Source organism: Lactuca saligna, chromosome 1 (assembly GCF_052625555.1).
Source record: "Lactuca saligna cultivar CGN05327 chromosome 1, ASM5262555v1, whole genome shotgun sequence".
In the NCBI taxonomy this organism is placed as follows: Eukaryota; Viridiplantae; Streptophyta; class Magnoliopsida; order Asterales; family Asteraceae; genus Lactuca; species Lactuca saligna.
In genome coordinates this window covers 35,624,628-35,643,391 of record NC_136417.1, presented here as the reverse complement: position 1 = coordinate 35,643,391, position 18,764 = coordinate 35,624,628, and the positions used below count along the sequence as shown (strand labels likewise).

General features: G+C 35.0%; 3 protein-coding genes and 1 long non-coding RNA gene across 5 annotated transcripts in view; 3 read left to right on the top strand and 1 right to left on the bottom strand.

Moving 5' to 3' along the window:
• The first annotated feature begins 477 nt into the window (after positions 1-477).
• AAE7 (acyl-activating enzyme 7) lies at positions 478-3,215 on the top strand. Its single transcript, XM_078981621.1, has 3 exons — positions 478-780; positions 1,267-1,863; positions 2,186-3,215. Exons 1-3 carry the CDS (start codon positions 544-546, stop codon positions 3,080-3,082), a joined length of 1,731 nt encoding a protein of 576 aa, XP_078837747.1. The 5' UTR covers positions 478-543; the 3' UTR covers positions 3,083-3,215.
• Positions 3,216-8,454: 5,239 nt separating this feature from the next.
• The window catches only part of LOC145032699 (uncharacterized), a 24,664-nt gene continuing 14,354 nt past the window's right edge, over positions 8,455-18,764 (top strand). The window contains exons 1-6 of one of the 2 annotated variants that reach the window (XM_078981599.1): positions 8,455-9,652; positions 9,929-9,967; positions 15,513-16,416; positions 16,509-16,562; positions 16,770-17,789; positions 18,537-18,764. The exon at positions 18,537-18,764 is cut by the window's right edge and continues 669 nt beyond it. In XM_078981599.1, coding sequence (XP_078837725.1) covers positions 15,706-16,416; positions 16,509-16,562; positions 16,770-17,789; positions 18,537-18,764 — 2,013 coding nt within the window. In that variant the 5' untranslated portion in view covers positions 8,455-9,652; positions 9,929-9,967; positions 15,513-15,705. Of the gene's footprint in view, positions 9,653-9,747; positions 9,815-9,928; positions 9,968-15,512; positions 16,417-16,508; positions 16,563-16,769; positions 17,790-18,536 lie in introns of those variants that run through there. The other variant, XM_078981608.1, reaches the window with a different exon arrangement.
• Positions 8,723-10,707, top strand: LOC145004800 (putative receptor-like protein kinase At2g39360). The gene is made up of 3 exons (XM_078963799.1): positions 8,723-9,652; positions 9,929-10,045; positions 10,699-10,707. Exons 1-3 carry the CDS (start codon positions 8,723-8,725, stop codon positions 10,705-10,707), a joined length of 1,056 nt encoding a protein of 351 aa, XP_078819925.1.
• Positions 11,789-12,517, bottom strand: LOC145032694 (uncharacterized). The gene is made up of 2 exons (XR_013677189.1): positions 12,320-12,517; positions 11,789-12,051 (listed from the first exon to the last, which is right to left on the bottom strand). It is a non-coding gene; the product is annotated as an uncharacterized LOC145032694 (long non-coding RNA).

The following is an 18,764-nucleotide window of genomic DNA, read 5'->3' as shown; positions in this document are numbered from 1 at the left end:
AACAAAAATAAACAATAAGGACCATCCAAGTTTAAAAAAAAATAAGTTAGGGACCAAAAACACAAATTACTCTAAACCATAGGGACCATTCGTGTAATTTATTTTTTACTTTTCGTTTTGTTCATAACATCTAGGTAACGAACTTGTTGAAAACGTTTACATCTATGATTTAACCTGCTATAGCAGGTCATAATGGTTATATGTGAACATTTCCAACAAGTTTGTTACCTAAATGTGTAAAAAAAGATAATTACCCAGATGTGAACATACCGAAAAATTAATTACCTTCATAAGTCATATTCCCTATGTAAAATTTGGAAAACAATGTCAAGTAGGGTTTTTTTTTTTTTTTTTTTTTTTTTTTTCACCACCTACGTATCAAATATTAGTATTTGTGAAGAAAAAAGTAATAAACAAAACCAAGAGGACTAGAATGTAATAATGAGTGAAAACATGATCGGTCATCTCCTATTTTCTCCACATAAAACAAATTCGACATATCCAACAGAGAAACTGCGAGAGACTCCGTGAAAAAGGGGGAAGATGGCGATGGAGGGAAGAAGACATGAAAAGGAGAGAGACATCGATGATTTGCCGAAGAACGAAGCAAACTACACAGCACTAACTCCACTTTGGTTTTTGAAAAGAGCTGCTCTGGTTCACCCCCACCGTAGGTCGGTTGTGCACGGCTCCGTTCAGTACACATGGCTACAAACTTACCAGCGTTGCTGCCGATTAGCCTCCGCTCTTTCCAAACACTCCGTCGGATTCGGTTCAACGGTATCAATTTCCTCTTCTCATTTACTCGATTGATTGTGATTGTGATTTTATTCCTCCATGCGTATGCCGATGACTTTTAAGGTAAACGATTATCTTCAATTTAAAAATTCTACACATGAATCATCGAACCGAATCCTGATAATAAATTTTATGCTCTCACGATCTTGTAATTAATACGTTTGACCACAGAACTCAAATTTGTTGTTGGGACTACAAGCTATAATTTATATGTATTAAGTCTACATGGCTATTCGGGGTAGCCATTATTGCGCAACATAAATATCATGAATATTGCGAATCACTACAAAACTGTATCAAATCACAGTAAAGCGGATACTTTGAATGTTCATTTTGAAAACGATTATCTAGAAATTTAAGAATCAAGTTCAGATAATTATGATTATTTTGGCCCTAAATCGTAAAAACTCCAGATTTGTGAAATAGGGCAAACTATTTACAATCTTTACTTTATACGATTACTTGCAGGTAGCAGTGATTGCACCCAACATTCCAGCCATGTACGAAGCTCATTTTGGAGTTCCAATGAGTGGAGCAGTCATAAATGCAGTAAACATTCGTCTAAACGCTCCAACAATCGCCTTCCTTCTAGAACACTCAGCATCCGAAGTCATAATGGTGGATCAAGAATATTTCAAAGTAGCTGAAAAAGCTTTAAAGATTCTACAAGAAAAAATAAAAACCAATTTCAAGCCCCCAATTTTAATTGTCATCAAAGACGAAAGCAGTGAATGTGATCCAAAAAATCTGCAATATGCTATAGCAAAAGGCGCGATTGAATATGAGAAGTTTCTAGAATCTGGCGACACTGAATTTATATGGAAACCACCACAAGATGAGTGGCATAGTATTGCTTTGGGGTATACTTCGGGTACAACATCAAGCCCTAAAGGGGTGGTTTTGCATCATCGAGGCGCTTACCTGGCAGCCACTAGTAATGTTGTGGTGTGGGGTATACCGGAAGGAGCCGTGTACCTTTGGACTTTGCCTATGTTTCATTGCAATGGTTGGTGTTTCACTTGGACTCTCGCTGCTATTTGTGGGACCAATATATGTCTTCGACAGGTATCAGTTTCAGTTTCAATAAAACACAAACACAATAAAAGTTTATTCAAAAAATTTCATTTGAAAAGATGGTGGAGATTGGAGAAGCTTGTTATCTATTGTAAAAGCCATTTCAAAAAGGTTATTTCGAAAAGTGTTATTTCAAAAAAGTTATTTCCAAAAGTGTTTTCTCAAAAAAGTTGAACTTGTGCATATGTGATATGTAAGTGCTTTATCAAAAATTTGAATCTGTGTTTCACATTTTTACTTAAATAAATTGTTATGGGATATTTAAAAATATATAAAAAGTATAGTTGGATAAAAAACGTTATACTATATGCAGGTGACAGCGAAAGGTGTATACTTTGCTATAGCCAATCACGGTGCCACACATTTTTGTGCCGCCCCGGTGGTTCTCAACACGATAGTCAACGCACCACCCAAAGACACCATCCTCCCACTCCCCCGCAAAGTCCACGTCATGACGGCCGGAGCGGCCCCACCGCCATCTGTCCTCTTCAAAATGTCCCAAAACGGGTTCCGTGTAACACACACATACGGCCTCTCAGAAACCTACGGCCCATCAACAATATGCGCGTGGAAGCCCGAATGGGACGAGCTCCCGCCCGAAACACAGGCTAAACTAAACGCCCGTCAGGGTGTCCCTTACACAGCCCTGGAAGGGCTAGAAGTAATGGACACCAAGACGTTCCGACCGGTCCCGTCAGACGGGACCACAGTCGGAGAAATCGTGTTCCGTGGGAACATCGTAATGAAAGGGTATTTAAAAAACCCGAAAGCAAACACCGAGGCTTTCGCCAACGGGTGGTTTCACTCCGGTGACTTAGCGGTGAAGCATCCGGATGGGTATATTGAGATTAAAGATAGGTCAAAGGATATTATTATCTCGGGAGGTGAGAATATTAGTAGTGTTGAGGTTGAAAATACATTGTATCAACATCCGATGGTTGGTGAAGCTTCGGTGGTGGCTAGACCGGATACAAGATGGGGTGAATCACCGTGTGCATTTGTGACTTTAAAAGAAGGGATTGGAGAATCTGATGAAGGTAAAATTGCGGATGATATTATGAAATTTTGTCGTTCGAAAATGCCGGCTTATTGGGTGCCAAAATCGGTGGTGTTTGGACCGTTGCCAAAGACTGCAACGGGAAAGGTTCAGAAACATTTGTTGAGGGCGAAAGCGAAGGAGATGGGGCCTGTTAAGATGAGTAAGTTGTGAAGAAGTTTATGTTTTATTGTGGTGTATATAGATTAGGGAGATGAATAAAAGGGTATTAAACTTGAATGGTTGAGATTTGTTATAAATTGTTGTATTGATGTATTGGTTTGTTTTATGGGTTTGTATTGTATGATGTTTATATTGTCGTGTTTTCCAATCGAAGTAAGATTCCATCTTGTAGAAAAACAAAACTAGTATAGTTAACAGTTATGAATTAACTTTTGATTGATACAAAATTATTTCAATAGTAAAACATTGAATTGACCATCTTTCATAACATCTGAAAAAAGTCCCTCATATAATATCAGAGTTTAATTGTTAAATAAAACAAACGCAATTACCTTATTTTGAAACTTTTTTCAAAATCCAAAATGTTGATTTCCAGCAATCTCTACCATTCACACCACTCCAAACCCGAAGGGGTATATGCGACTCAAGTCTTAACTTGGATTGAGAAACAATTATAAACGAGTTCACCTCGAGGAATAGGAGTAAAACGGGGATAGTTGTTATCAATGGACTAAAACACGAGTGTGTTATTTTCCAGATTCCAGAATATCATATCAAAACCAATTGAACTAGTGACGACTTTTGGGTTGGAAATGTTTTAAAGGAGTGGGAGCTTCATTTTTGTAGCTCTAGTGACACCATTATTTGCTGCTAAAATCCAACTATTACCATTGTCCATTGACGATTGACCTTTTGTGGTTCTATGGTACAACCTTCACTTTTGAAACATCCTAAAATTGAGGATAGAAACTTTTACAATTTATACTATCATAACACCAGACAGATTTGCTCTATCTACCTACAACCTCCATATATCTTATATTCATGGAATGCTATCTTCCAAGTAGTCTTTTCATCTAAGGTATCAAATAGGGATGTCAAAAAGTCCCGTGGGACGACATTCCTCGTCACATATTGATTATATTGAAAAGTTTAAAAAATAAAATGATAAAGTAATAGGAACACTTCTCATTATTGATTATATTGAAAAGTTTAAAAAATAAAATGAAATGTATGAATATCTTTAAACCTTGAAGAACCTTTTTATAGACAACATTTTTTGTTTTATTGGTTGGACGACATTCCTCATCACATATGAGTACCTTCAAACATTTTTTACTTGTCAAACGAGAAACAACTACATATAACTGACCATGAGTGAAGACGGGTTTACACAAATACAATCCAACAGTTGATAATTGTTGTCATTGACTCTTGTTAATGGTCATAGCAAAACAAACATATACGAGGAATTGCCTTCGTTGAAAACGAAAGGGGATTCTTTTATCAGACGAAGTTAACTTCATGCGAAGTATATAAGTAGTCTCATTGAAGAATCTACTAACTATAATTCGTGCATCAATGACATGTTTTCCAAGTCTAACAATTTGTAACCTAATACCATTGTATAAACCTTTGGTTTGGTCGATATTACGAAGCAATATGGCCAGAACATCCGTTTTTAGAGTAAGTTTATGGTTAGGAATTCCAAATGCCTTAAAATCATTCAATACATCTAGAGAGTAACTGATTCCTTAAAACAATCTGCTGACCCTGTCTCACATAAAGAATCTGAACTCAAATAAGTTTTCCTTTCATGTTTGATCAATCCTAACATGTGGTCATTGATAACATCGACCTCTTCATTTATAGGGACCAAAATAGCTTTATCTTGTAAATATGATGGATCATCAAGATGGTTTTCAAAAGATGGATAAATGACCGATACAATTGAATGAATATGGTCACTTGTAGAGCAAACGATAACATCTTCTAGAAATTAAACTTCAACTTTAGCATCATTAGGACCACCAACATTACCTTCACCAATTTTAAGAATCTATTTAGCAAATGCTTTTGTCTCATCCAAATCATTAGTTGGACAACCAACCTGAAGCCTCATTAAATAGGATATTAAAAGAAAAAATGACTTATACAAATTAAACATTATAGAAATATATGTATTAAAAAAATTAATGATAACAGTTAATATATTGGGAAATTAAAATTGATGTTATATGATTTAAGATGCGGAGGTAGATATAATATAAAATAAATTAAGAATAATTTACATTGACCGGTTATTTGTGAAAGTGGCGACCTTGACGAAATAAATGCGGATTGCACATTCGGGCGTATGATGTTATGAGACGGGGACGTTGAAGGTAATTTGGTAAGGTTTCGAGTAACTCGACAATTAAGGGGTATGAAGAAATTACTTTCTGAAATGAAAATCTGTATCATAAATGGGGGAAATATATTAAAAAAAATATTTATAGTACAATACAAAGAAAAAAAGATCCATATCTTATATAATGTATTCATCAACTATATTTTTAGATAATAGTTCCATTAGCCTCCTATTCTTTCTTTTATTCATCAAGTACTATTAAAATACAAAAATTTATATTCCATCTTTGTACGTGTTTTTGGGCTAAACATTAGTGTAGTGATATAATAGTTAGGTCAACCATTATAACCTATTTTGAAGTAATAAAGATGAATTATTTGAGTATTATGTGAATTATGTAAATTTATGTGCTTTATACTTATTTATAAATGTATAATAAATAAAAGATAAAAATAAGCGTAACAATTAAAGTGTTAGATAAACCCAATATCGATGAAAAAAGTTGTAGTGGTCGTGAAAAGGATTCCAGACATATAAAAAGAACGCCGAAATCCGAGTTATAACGAAGAAGTTATGGCCTATCGAAGTTTCGCGACAAAACCGACACGACGCTGTGTGATGTAAATATTGAATTTACGATAGGGGACTTTTTAGCCTTAGTAATCTAAACAAAAGTCGTAGTATACGTAAAATTGAGAGCGTGCATAAAAAGAACGCTCAAATCTGATTTTGTATGAGGAAGTTATAGAGTCATAAAAATGAGAGCTTGGACATTCTCATCTATCCATGTATGAGTTATTGAGCAAAAAGTGACAATATGGACTTAGAGTTTGGTTGTGTGTTCATCTTGGTCATGCAAAGGGATGAAGTCATAGACTTTATTCATTAAGGGGTGTTTGGATAAATATGTTTTTAGCCTATTAGCTTATTGCTTATTATCTTATTGCGGTGGGAATAAGCAGTTTTTTAAAAAGTGTTTGGATTAGCTTATTTAGCTTATTCCTACCACAATAAGCAATAAGCAATAAGCATTCTCCCCATTGCTTATTAAAATCAACTTATTTAGCTTATTCCTACCACAATAAGCTGATTTTTTAAGCTTCCTATCCAAACACTTCAACTCAGCTTATTGTGGTGAGAATAAGCGATAAGCAATAAGTAGCCACTTTTTTCCCTATCCAAACACCCCCTAAATCATTTATTATGATCAGATCTAGGAGTTAGAGAGTTTGGCTTGCTGTATTAACAACTTATTAGAAGTTTTTGGGAGCGGGGGTTCTACGCTGGGCGTATCCCTCTCTACGCTTGGCGTAGACTTCTGTACACTGAGCATAGCTCTAAGCTAAGTGTAGCTCTATGCTGGCGTTAGTGAACTAAGGGTTGGTCGTTGACTTTTTAACCGATTTGACTTTTGGTCAACCATGTTGGGACTTTGTATTTGACTTTTAAATGCGAGCCTATAGCTTTCGAGAGTTAGTTGTTACCTTGATTGTTAATTAGAGTTTTCGTTATGTGTATGTTTAGCAAGAGGAGACTTGATATCGTTGGCTCGAGTGTGTGGTTTGTCTTGTCTTCAAGATTGAGAGGGATCTTATCACTATACAATAGGACACTAGGTGTCATTTTGTGCATGTTGTCTTTGTGACTATTGCTGGTATGCTTGTATGTTATATGTGTGTGAGTTGATACAGACTCGATGGAGTCGATCTGGACTTGGAGTCAGTACAGACTCGAGGTTGTTATGGACTCGGGGTTGATAGAGACCTGATGGAGTTGATCTGGACTTGGATTCAATACAGACTTGGGTTTATTTCGGGCCCTGGGTTGATACGAACCCAATGGAGTCGATCTGGTCTCGATGTTAATACAGACTCGGGGTTGTTACGGGCCCGTTACAACTACGTGATGTTATATATGATGTATGTGGTATTTTGGGGAACTCACTAAGCTTTTTGCTTACAGTTGTGTATTAAATATTTTGCAGATACTTATCGGGCTGCGAAGGCGGGACTGTACACACATTAACAATTTTATGATTCGAGATTCTGCATTGTCTTCTTTATGACTACGATTTCTGAATAATGGTTTAAAAACAAATGGTTTGACCTGAATGTAACTTTATTAGAAATGAGTGTTTATTCTATTTTAAAATGAAAATTTTACTCTGGAAATTGGGACGTTACATAAATGCAATGGAATAATGCCAACTAGATCAAGGGGTTTGCATAGGAACCAATTGCGGGGCCTTGTTTGATGATTTGTTCTCCAGTAAAGGTCAGCGCAAGTGTTGTCACTTTATGTCACCATCTCAAATTGGATTGTTCAAGAAAACATAGAATTGTTAATCAATAACTGTTAAATAAATTAATTATTTATAGCTCACCTTGTTGTCTGATAAATATTGTTTTGTCATGTATATCAGGTTCAGGTAGCAAGCCTTAGTACGAGTGGTGATAGCAACAACAAGACATGGACTAGATTTAGATTTTTGTACCGTATAATCTTGTTGTTTTAATTATGGTTGTGATATGGTTTGTACACCTGCTAATTTTCTGGGGAAAAATGTTATATGGTTTTTGAAACTTTGGTTTTTGAATGATGTTGTATAATAGTCTGATAAAATCCCAAAAAATAATATTATAAATGTATGTAAAAAGTTTTGGGTGTTACTTGATATTTTAAAGATCTAACAATGAAAATCAGTCAAAAGGGCATCCTGCTTTGAAAACTATTTTAGGAAACATGGTTTGGCAATTTTGCCAAAGTAGGATGCTATTTTATAGATTAAACAATCAGCCAAAATAGCACAGGGTTAATTTCTATGTGCAAAATTGACAATTCATATAAATTTCAGTGGACAAAAAGCAAAAGATGCGTGGAAAAATCAACCCCTTTAATTCCATCAAATTCGAACTTGATATTGTTTATGACTGCAACAAGTTGTGGGTCTACTAAAAAAGCAAAAAGGAAAGCAGATATGGGGTAGGCCGGCTATCAATAATTCAATATAAGCATTTCCATTAAATACAAACTCAACACTCAAAATAATGGCCAACTATTTTGTCTTTTTTCTTTGGTGGATAATATTGTTTGCTGGATGTGTGTAAATATCAAGATAGTAAAGGGGGCAAAGTGTGCAAAGTAGAAACTTGGAGCTTAATGCGCGACAGTGGACGCGTATGCACTAAAATTAGTAAATTACCAAAACCAAGATACTTTTCTCATTTTTCGTCTCTTCGTTGACTGTGTCTAGATAAGATCTCTGAGTCGTTCCTTAAATCGTTTATAGTTGTTTTCCGTTCGTCTTACTGTCTGCTGATTTGTTTTCACTCACAGTTTGGTTCAAGTTCTTTCTTCAAAATTGTTTGAACTGAATTTAGATCTTCGGGAATATATGGTTCATATCTCCAAATATATATATATATATATATACATACGCACGCATCACTGCTTTATATTTCTGTTCCCTTCAATTAAATTTTTGGTACTCGATAAACATCATGTCTCCCCACAAACAGTTTGATCACTTACGAATCCCGCTTGAAGAGATAGTATCTGCCACCGACAACTTTTCTGATGCAAATTTCATCAGATATGATGGATTTGGAAAGGAGTACAAAGGACAACTCTTGCAGTCCGGTCGATTGGTCGATATCGTTGCACGGAGGTTAGATGATAAGAATGGAATAGGAATCAAAGAGTTTTGGATGGAGGTCTCGATGCTTTGTACACTTGAGCATCAAAATATCGTCTCTATCGTTGGGTTTTGTGACGATGGTGATGATGGTGAGAAGATCGTCATAAACAAGCTTGAGACCCGTGGAAGTCTTTGTAACTATTTAACAGACCCGTGCCTCACATGGATGCGAAGGTTGCAGATATGTGTCGGTGTTGCGCGGGCATTATATTACATTCATTATGATGAGGGACGTGATTTTGGCGTCATTCATCGCGATATCAAGAGTTCAAAGATTTTACTAGATGACAACTGGGAAGCAAAATTATATGGTTTTGAACTTTCCATGAATCAGGCTGCGGCTGAATGGAACTGTGTATCTTATAATAAAGTTTGTGGCACACCCGGATATATGGACCCAACATATGTCAAGACTGGAAGTGTGTCCCACAAGTCCGATATGTTTTCCTTTGGCGTGGTATTAATTGAAGTACTTTGTGGCAAGGTAACAGAAGCTGTAAACGAGGGTGAGGACTATCTATATGAATTGGCCAAATCACATATTGAAAATGGAAGACTATATGATATGGTGAATCCGGGTCTATGGAAACAAATGGACCCACAATCATTCAAAATCTTTTCAGAAATAGCGTATTGTTGCTTGAAGGCAGAACCATCAGAACGACCAAGTATAGATCAGATTCTCATACAACTTGAGAAAGCACTGGAATCTCAACAGGAACAAGAAAATCATGTAAGACCATTGATGATTCATCCGGTTCCACTTTCTGTTCGTACCTCTGTCATTATAAACTCGTGTTTATAGGATATATATTTTTCATTGTAGCCGTTTATATCAAATGATTGCTGTGGCTCCCTGTTTTGCAAGGATAGAGGGATATGCTAAGACATCAAAGTATGTTGCTTACCCTATCCTAAACCATGGACTCGAACAATAAACCTCCCATATGGAGAGTGCCTTACCTGCTTAGACATCAACTGCTTACTCTATGATTTTTTTTTTGGACAGCAAGAAAAGATTGAAGGCGCAACATCCAAGAGCTTGAAGGTAATCGATCTGTTTTGGGATGAGGCAATTGTGGTCAATATCATATCAAAACTAAGTCTACTCAGTTTGGGAAAAAGGGTTAGCTTGATTTGATTCCTTATATGGAAATAGGAATAACTAAAAGGGAAAATTATTAATCTAACCAAATTGACTTATCACTATTTAACTAAAAATTAGGATTTGTCCCAAACTAGCCTTCGAAACCATAGATAGTTAGAATGGTCTATTGTTTCACCCATTTACCTACTGTTTTGATTTTTGTATATAAAGAATTTTTTTTTTTTTTTTTTCATTTTTCACTACGAAACCGTAGACGAAAAAATGATCTACTGTTTTTCTCTCAGAAGTCTACTGTTTTCCAAATAGTAGATTAAAAATAATCTATTGTTTCGTTTAAAAAACACTAACTTTTTGACTACTATATCGTACCTACTATATATTAAACGAAACATCTCTTTTACAGTAAAAGTTAGTGTTTTTTTTTCATTTAAAAAAACGTAGGTTTTGGACGAAACAATAGATCATTTTTAATCTACTAGTTGGAAACAGTAGAAGACTTCTCAGAGGAAACAGTAGACCATTCTTTTGTCTACGGTTTCATAGTGAAAAATGAAAAAAAAATCTTTATATATTAAAATCAAAACAGTAGATAATTGGGCGAAACAGTAGACCATTTTTTACAATTTCGGAGAAAAAAAAAATAAAAATTTCAGTTTTTTTTTTTTTTTCAGCGATTTTGACCTAAAAGTTGCGACTTTTTGATAAAAAAACTCAAAAAAAAAGTTTTGTGATCTCTAATTTTTTTTAAGCATTTTAATGAGTTTTAGGGTTTTTTGTTTTCCATAGAACCTAAACCTCTATATATATATATATATATATATATATATATATATATATATATATATATATATATATATATATATATGAGTTCAACACAACCAAATAACACCACATAACAACCATCTAAACCATTGGATTAGATTATGTCATTAAGGGTATGACTGTATAATAATCTTTATGAACATAACTTTTTCAGATTCTCTAATCAATTTTTACATGTTTATAAATGAACATATGTTCATTCATAAATGAAAATATGTTCATAAATGAACATAATTTTTTCAGATTCTCTAATCAACTTTTACATGTTCATATGGTTAATTTTTAGCAATACATATCCAAAAAAACATTGGCTAACCACTCGTATCACAATTAGATTAAAGACAAAACTTCAAAAATGGTCCCTGTGGTTTTCAAAAATATCAAGTTTAGTCCCTAAGTTCAAAAAACCTCACAGATGGTCCCTGTGGTTTCAAAATTTTTAACAAATCGTCCTTTTCGCTAACACCGTTAACATTTAACCGTTAAGTCAGGGGCATTTTTGGTATTTCACTACACAGGGACCATTTATGAGGTTTCCAGTTACTTTTTTTTAAATAAATAAATAAATAAAATTTAATATGCAAGGGTCCCACCTCTCTCTCTCTCTCTCTCTTTCTCCAGTTACGGACGACCATCAAGAACCCAATCACACACCCTCTCTCACTAAACTTTGAAGGGATCCGTTCACTGGAAAATCTGATGCACTGGAAAATCTGATGCAGTGCCTCAAGATTCTGAATGTGGGCAAAGATGTTCTCTCAAGCAATTCGTCGAACACCTTCAATGCACGACTTATATTCCCCACTTTCCAACTGATTTATTAAACTATCAATATCGACATCGGAAAGCTTTCCCCGGTATGGTCATATCTACTAGTGAACAAACAAAACACCCTGTTTCCATCCACCTCACAAATATCATCAACAAAATCCAACCAAATCAAAATCAAACCTCACACTCTTCCTTAAATGGGAAAGGAAAACTCAATTCAAGAATTACAGTTGCAAAATCCAAATCCAATTCAAAATCTAAATCTAAATCCAAATCAAAATCCCCAAAAAATCTTTACTACCATGGCAACAAGTTCTGTGATGTCCAGTGATCGCCTTTTTTGCCACAAGTTCTGCATACCGTGAGTACAGCGTCGCCTTTGCTCAGCTATCCTAAGCCGTCTCTGGTAGCCTTTTCTTCTCCCTTCGAACCTATCAAAATTTCAACACGAAAAACACAAAATTAGTCCATTTTGAAAAGAGAAATGCAAATACAGATCGATTTTTCAAGGTTTAACACCAAATCCGATAATTATATTCGACTGATGAATTTATCGCAATCAGAGGAAGAGGAATGTATACGATTTCATGAAACTGAAACGAACTTGACAGTGGAATTGTCGATGGAAATATAAGAACACACCAATTTCATAATTCATCAATGAGATAACAGAAAGTGTCAAGAGGTTGAGAGACAAACCAGGAGCCCTAGGTCGTTCAAGCAAGATCTCTTCATTCGAAACCATGATGAGCCGAGAACCGACTTCTTCATGAACGGCATCGCCAAACATCGCCCACGACCGACGCTCGATGGTGCGCTTGCTTAATCGGGCTTTAGCGAGCTTCTGGACTCGAATAGGAAGATGAGAGGGAAGAGGTCTTGGCAGTCTAATGAAGCAGAAATGGGGACAAGAATAGGAAGTATTGGGGGTGTCTGTGTGGTGCTAGACGAATAAGAAAACGGAGAGAGAGAGAGAGAGAGAGAGAGAGAGAGAGAGAGAGAGAGAGAGAGAGAGAGAGAGAGAGAGAGAGAGAGAGAGAGAGAGAGAGGGGTGGGACCCTTTTAAATATTATTTATTTATTTATTTAAAAAAAGTAATTAAAAACCTCATAAATGGTCCCTCTATAGTGAAATGACAAAAATGCCCCTGACTTAACGGTTAAATGTTAACGGTGTTAGCGAAAAGGACCATTTGTTAAAAGTTTTGAAACCACAGGGACCATCTGTGAGGTTTTTTGAACTTAGGGACTAAACTTGATATTTTTGAAAACCACAGGGATGACTTTTGAAGTTTTGTCTAGATTAAATTAAGGATAAAAGTATATAAAAATATGTTCATAAATGAACATATGCTAATAAATGTTTGTACACTAACATAGATTAGATAGGAATTGAATTGGGGAACATATAATACAAAACAAAGATCAGGGGAAAACATATAGAAGACATAAGAATGAAACTTGAGTAGGTTTGGATTAATATGAAAATATGTTCATCTGTTCATATATGAACATATGTGATATGTTTGCATATGAACATATGTGCAAATCTTTCATATAGGAGTTTCAGTCCATCTCTGTTATCAAGTCAACAAAATGAACATTTATAATAACCGTCTCTATACATGCCTCGAGTGCAATGAACTCAATAAAATTGAAAGAGTTTTAGTCCATCTCTGCCATCAAGTCAACATAATGTATTTTGTTGGCTAACAAGATCAGATCCTACAGACTTCTCCACTCTCTATCAACACAATTTGCCTTCCCTGTTACAATACACCATTTTACACCAAATTATTAGGATTCATTTATTGCCACTTTCTAATTCTATTTTTTTCTTCTGCTTGATAGCCAATTGTACAGTTTTACAATCACAATAACAGGTAGCTTCTTCTAATTGCATAAGTGTAAAAAAAATTAATAAATATCAATCCTAGAAAACTCCAATTCATGATATTTTCTTGTTAAAACCCCATTTTCCCAAATCTTCAAGCTCTGTTTTGCTTTAAACAACCTAACTAAGTTACAGTTTCCTGAAAGTCAATTAAGAGAAACAGATGACGTGGCTTATTACTGTATCGATAAAATGACTTGTTAGACCAACAAAGTTTCCAAAACGTTCAAAAAACTCCAATCATGTTCTGACTGTTAAAAAAAAACCCAATGAACTTAAACAAAACAAAATTGAAATTTTCTGAACGGTTTGGAACTTGTTTGGACTTTTTAGACAAAATTTTAAGTTCGTTGGGTTTTTTTGAACAGACAAAACATGATTGAGATTTTTTGAATGGTTTGGAAACTTCCTTGGGCTTTTAAGTCATTTTCCCGTAAAAGAAAGGTCCCACATAATCATTGAGGTTGAGACAATCTTAAAGCCACATAACATCATATGAAATCCAAAAGTATAAAATCAAAAATGCAAATGAATAGACAGTAAATGGATCTCAGTTGAATTGACCTGATGAAACGTAGATTTTCCACATGAATTACACATTCAGTAAGGAAATAAATAAGAAATCAGTAGTACACACAACCACAAGCATGTAAAATTGTTACTTAAAAGATAAAACATCTATCGAAAAATGATTTTAAATATATGAAATTATATAATTTTTTATTTTCTATAAATAGACATCCACATTGATATAATTTTAAGATAAAATAATTTTTTTATAGTTTCAACCCTTATTATTAATAAGTGAATAAAAGTAAATCAGATCTTTATTATAATAAATTCGTTATTAAGTTATGAATAAAAAATATGTTTAAATTTTTTTACAAATGTTCGTGGCATTTCATAATTCATAATAACAAATAAAAAGAAGACCGGGCTTGTTTTGTCTAAGGTGGGCCAGACTAAACCAATATATATATATATATATATATATATATATATATATATATATATATATATATATATATATGCTTACTAATGTTCATGACATTTCATAATTCATAATAACAAATAAAAAGAAGACGGGGCTTGTTTTGTCCAAGGCGGGTCAGACTAAACCACTTTTCTGGTCCAAAGTTTCATGCTTAAAGGGGGGACTAGGCCTTTTTAGTCCATGGTGACCGGGTACAACTCTAGGTGTGGGTGTGGGCATGGTTAATTTTGAAGAGCTAAAAAAACAAAGAACAAAAAATTTATTTGAATCAAAATCCAAAAAAAATATTATAACAACAGATTGAATGTGATTTATTCCAAGATTAAACTACTAAATATCAAATATCAAATCTAATAGTAAAATAAATATACACAAAGGATAATACTTTAAATTGTAATTAACTAAAGTAGAACTTGTGAATATATAATTTTCTTAAGTGCGACACTATTAGAACTAGAAAACAAAAAGGAAAGTAGAGATGGGAGTTGGCTGTCTATATATACACACACATCATTATTGTATCTTACTAGGGGTGCAAACGAGCCAAACTACTTGTAAGCTACTCGAGATCGAATCGTTAAAAGCTCGACTCGAGATCGATTTTAAACGAGTCCGAGCCGAGCTCGAGCTTAATATTAGGCTTGTTTATTAAACGAGCATGAGCTCGAGCCTCTGTTACTTGGCTCGATTAGGCTTGCAAGCCTAAACGAGCCTACATATATATAATGATAAAAAAAAAATTATTTTTGTATATTAAAATAAATAATAATTTAATAAATACCATTTTAGGAAATTAGAGTATACCGTATATGAGCCGAGCCCGAGCCCATATAATTCTTAACGAGCCGATCTCGAGCTTTGCACCATAAGGCTCGAGCGAGCCGAGCTCGAGCTCAAGCCTATAAATAGTTAAATGAGCCGAGCCCGAGCTCGGCTCGGCTCGTTTGCAGCCCTATATCTTACCATTACCTGCTTCTTCATTTGTCTTTGTTTTCTTACAAACAGTTGGCTCACTTACAAATTCCACTTGAAGAGATAGTATCAGCCACCAACAGCTTTTCTGATGCAAACCTTATCGGACGTGATGGGTTTGGAAAGGAGTACAAAGGACAACTCTTGCGGTCACATGAATTAGTCAATATTGTTGCGCGGAGGTTTTTTTATGATAACTTAAGGAGAGAAAGCAACGGGTTTTTTTATGGAGGTTTCGATGCTTTCTAAACTTAAGCATAGAAATCTTGTCTCTATCATTGGGTTTTGTGATGAGAACGGTGAGAAGATCGTCATAAACAAACATGAGATCCATGGAAGTCTGTACGACTATCTACAAGACCCGACCGTGACATGGATGCGAAGATTGCAGATATGTATTGGTGCCGCGCACGCTTTGAGTTACATTTATTATGATAAGCGACGTGATTTCAGCATCATACACCGTGATATCAAGAGCTCCAAGATTTTACTGGATGAGCAGTGGGAAGCAAAATTATCTGGTTTTGAACTTTCCATCACTCAGACAGCAAGTCGAAGGGACTGTCTTTGCATTCCTGTGGATGTTTGTGGTACGATAGGGTACCGTGACCCAACATATGTTCAGAGTGGATTCGTGACCCACAAGTCAGATATTTATTCATTTGGCATTGTATTATTTGAAGTCCTGTGCGGAAAGCATTGTGATGATGATAAGTTGTTAGCTCCATCGGCCAGATCATACTATGAAGAGGGAAGACTAGAAGATATGATAGATCCGGTTCTATGGAAACAAATGGACCCAAAATCATTCAAAATCTTTTCAGAAACAGCATACTACTGCGTGAAGGAACAACGACAACAACGTCCAAATATACATCAGATTGTCATACAACTTGAGAAAGCCTTGGAATTTCAATGGAAACATCAAAACCCTGCTGTAAGACGTATACCCTTCATTTATTTTAGCTTTTGCTTTGCGTGTTGGCGCTTGGCATAATATGCTCATTAATTTATTTCCCATTGTTGTAGTTCATATCAAAGGCTCACTCTATGGTTAAGGGCATGACTTCCAAGAGCTTGAAGGTAAGTGATCTAAATAATTTGGTTTTGGCCTAAAAGTAATATTTCTTTTTTCATTTTTGCTCTTCATCTTGATGTTTAATTGCTTCTGCTATTGTACCTAACCATTGCTGATTTATTGGGGTCTTAAATGTTTTCTTTTTGTCATTTAATAAAAGACAGTCTGTTGCAACACACCGCATTTTTAATTTGAGTAAAGTGTTGCTGCAGGGGAAAAACTTGAAACACTTAGAGATCCCACTCATTGATATACAATTGGCCACCGAGAATTTTGGTAAAACATACCTCATTGGGTCAGGCGGATATGGTGATGTGTACAAAGCTGAACTTGACCATTTTGATAGCAAAAACTTGTTGCCATTAGAAGAGAAGAAGACAAGGGAACATGCCAAGAAGCGCTCCACTGTAGCTATCAAACGCATATTGAATAGAGAAGACAAACAAGGAATACAAGGGTTCCTAGCAGAAATTGAAATGCTTACAAATTGTAAGCATCCCAACATAATCTCTCTTCTTGGATTTTGCAAGGAAGGTGATCATATGTTACTTGTCTACGAGCATGCTTCTAAAGGAAGCCTTAGTGATTATTTGGGAAGCACCGGTGGTAAGTTGACTAATCTTACTTGGGTGCAACGTATAAAGATATGTATTGATATTGCACGCGGATTGAATTACCTTCATACCAAGATAGAGGACGATCGAAGGATAATACACCGTGATATAAAAAGCGATAACATTTTGTTAACTGAGAATTGGCAAGCCAAGATTGCTGATTTTGGGCTCTCCAGATTACGCAGTGTGAAAAAAAGTCAACAAGTGAACAAGACTCTCAATACAGAAACTCTTGCAGGCACAGATTTTTATTGGGACCCAGAATATTTTAAAACGGGTAGGTTGAAAAATGAATCAGACATTTACTCTTTTGGAGTCGTTTTATTTGAGATCCTGTCAGGGAAGCTTGCTAATGATGAAATTTACACCAAAGAAAATATCAACGGGATTGCACCTGTCGCAAGACGTCGCTTCAATGAGGGAACAATAAGGGAAATGGTAGATCCTAAGCTGATGGAAGAAACTCATGACAACATTTTCACTTCAAGTAGAGGACCCGACAAAGATTCATTGGATACATTTACGAAAATTGCATATCAATGTGTGGCAGAATCTCAAACTAACCGTCCAACAGCAGAAGTCATAATTAAGAAACTTGAGGAAGCGTTATCTTTACAAGTAAGTCATTATGTAAATCATTAACATTTGCTAATTAGGAGCTCCATCGATATCATTTTAAAAGAAATGTCGGATGTATGATGCTAGTTTAAAATGAATAACTGATGTTGGACATTTTTCCAACTTTTCAAGTTTTCTGTTGAACACACTCATCCCACATCGACACTGTAATGAAAAAGAACAAAGAGGGCCTGCAAAATTTGAAGGGTAGTTTGTACGGTAAAGGTAGAAATTGATTTAATGGCTTTTTCCAAGGCTATTATGAAGGACTAATTTAGATCATAAAAAAAAAAAAAAAAAAAACTTGTCCAAAAAAGCAACTGTTTTGGCATGGTTTTGTTTGAAAAAAACTGTTTTGGACCTCCCTCCCTGAGAAACATGACCTGCCCAAAGCCTGTTAGTATTGATTAGTTTGACCACTTCAGAAACATTAATTGTATAATACTATGTTCCAATTTTGGCCTAAAGAGAATTTAAAAATTTAGGACTAGTTAGATGATCATATATTAAGTTGCACTGTTGCATATGATAACTAGTGTCTAGTGTATTTCTGAAAATAAATAAAAAAAAAAAAATTAACTAGTGTCCAAGTTAATCAGTTATCCATAAAAAAAAATGGAAAGGTTTTGTAAAATATAATAATCTTATACCATTGATAAAAAATATAATATATAACTGATTTTTAATAAGAGGTTCAACTTATTTTTGAATTATTAAGTTCATCATCTGGTGTTTAATGATTCACAGGAAAACATCAAGGACCACCTCAAATTCTCACTTGATGACATTAAAACTGCCACACAAGACTTCAGCCATAACAACTTGATTGGTCATGGAGGATTTGGGGATGTATATAAAGGAGAAGTTACACATGCTAAGGGACGTTCTACTATTGCTGCAAAGCGGTGGCATGGGAGATATGATCAGGGAGAACACGAATTTTTGATGGAGCTTCAAATTCTCTTGGAGTATAAA

Coding starts and splice junctions, on each gene's coding strand:
- AAE7 (XM_078981621.1), top strand. CDS start 544: ATGGCGATGGAGGGAAGAAGACATGAAAAGGAGAGAGACATCGATGAT. Junction 781..1,266: donor CCGTCGGATTCGGTTCAACG/GTATCAATTTCC, acceptor GATTACTTGCAG/GTAGCAGTGATTGCACCCAA. Junction 1,864..2,185: donor CCAATATATGTCTTCGACAG/GTATCAGTTTCA, acceptor TACTATATGCAG/GTGACAGCGAAAGGTGTATA.
- LOC145004800 (XM_078963799.1), top strand. CDS start 8,723: ATGTCTCCCCACAAACAGTTTGATCACTTACGAATCCCGCTTGAAGAG. Junction 9,653..9,928: donor AACAGGAACAAGAAAATCAT/GTAAGACCATTG, acceptor TTTTTTGGACAG/CAAGAAAAGATTGAAGGCGC.